We start from the raw sequence: 287 nt of genomic DNA, 5'->3' as shown, positions 1-287 counted from the left end.
GGGGCTGCCTTACCTGTAAACCAGGGAGTCATCGAAAGTACCATTGTACTGGATTTGGAACATACGTATCCCGGGTATATTCCTCTGAAAATTGAATTTCAGCAGAGCGGTGGAGGACGTTGCTTCCGCAACCACCACCTTCTTTTCCTGGCTGACTTTAGTATCCCCGTTGCTACTGCTCGCATTGGAGCCTGACTTGGTGGAGGGGGAGATATCCGAGGAGCCGGGGTCGGGCTCGTGGATGTGGGTCGTGCTGTTGAGCAGGTGGGGGGGGTTGATGATGTGCA

General features: G+C 54.4%; 1 protein-coding gene across 1 annotated transcript in view; it reads right to left on the bottom strand.

Moving 5' to 3' along the window:
- Nucleotides 1-9: 9 nt before the first annotated feature.
- LOC104466430 (leucine-rich repeat and fibronectin type-III domain-containing protein 5-like) overlaps nt 10-287 on the bottom strand; it is a 1,400-nt gene continuing 1,122 nt past the window's right edge. The window contains 1 exon segment of the mRNA XM_010079830.1: nt 10-287. This exon segment is cut by the window's right edge and continues 19 nt beyond it. Within this exon segment, the coding sequence (XP_010078132.1) occupies nt 10-287 (278 nt within the window).

This window comes from Pterocles gutturalis, unplaced genomic scaffold (assembly GCF_000699245.1).
Source record: "Pterocles gutturalis isolate BGI_N339 unplaced genomic scaffold, ASM69924v1 scaffold28189, whole genome shotgun sequence".
NCBI lineage: Eukaryota > Metazoa > Chordata > Aves > Pterocliformes > Pteroclidae > Pterocles > Pterocles gutturalis.
The sequence above is the reverse complement of the archived record's forward strand: the minus strand, read 5'-3'. Positions and strand labels throughout refer to the sequence as shown.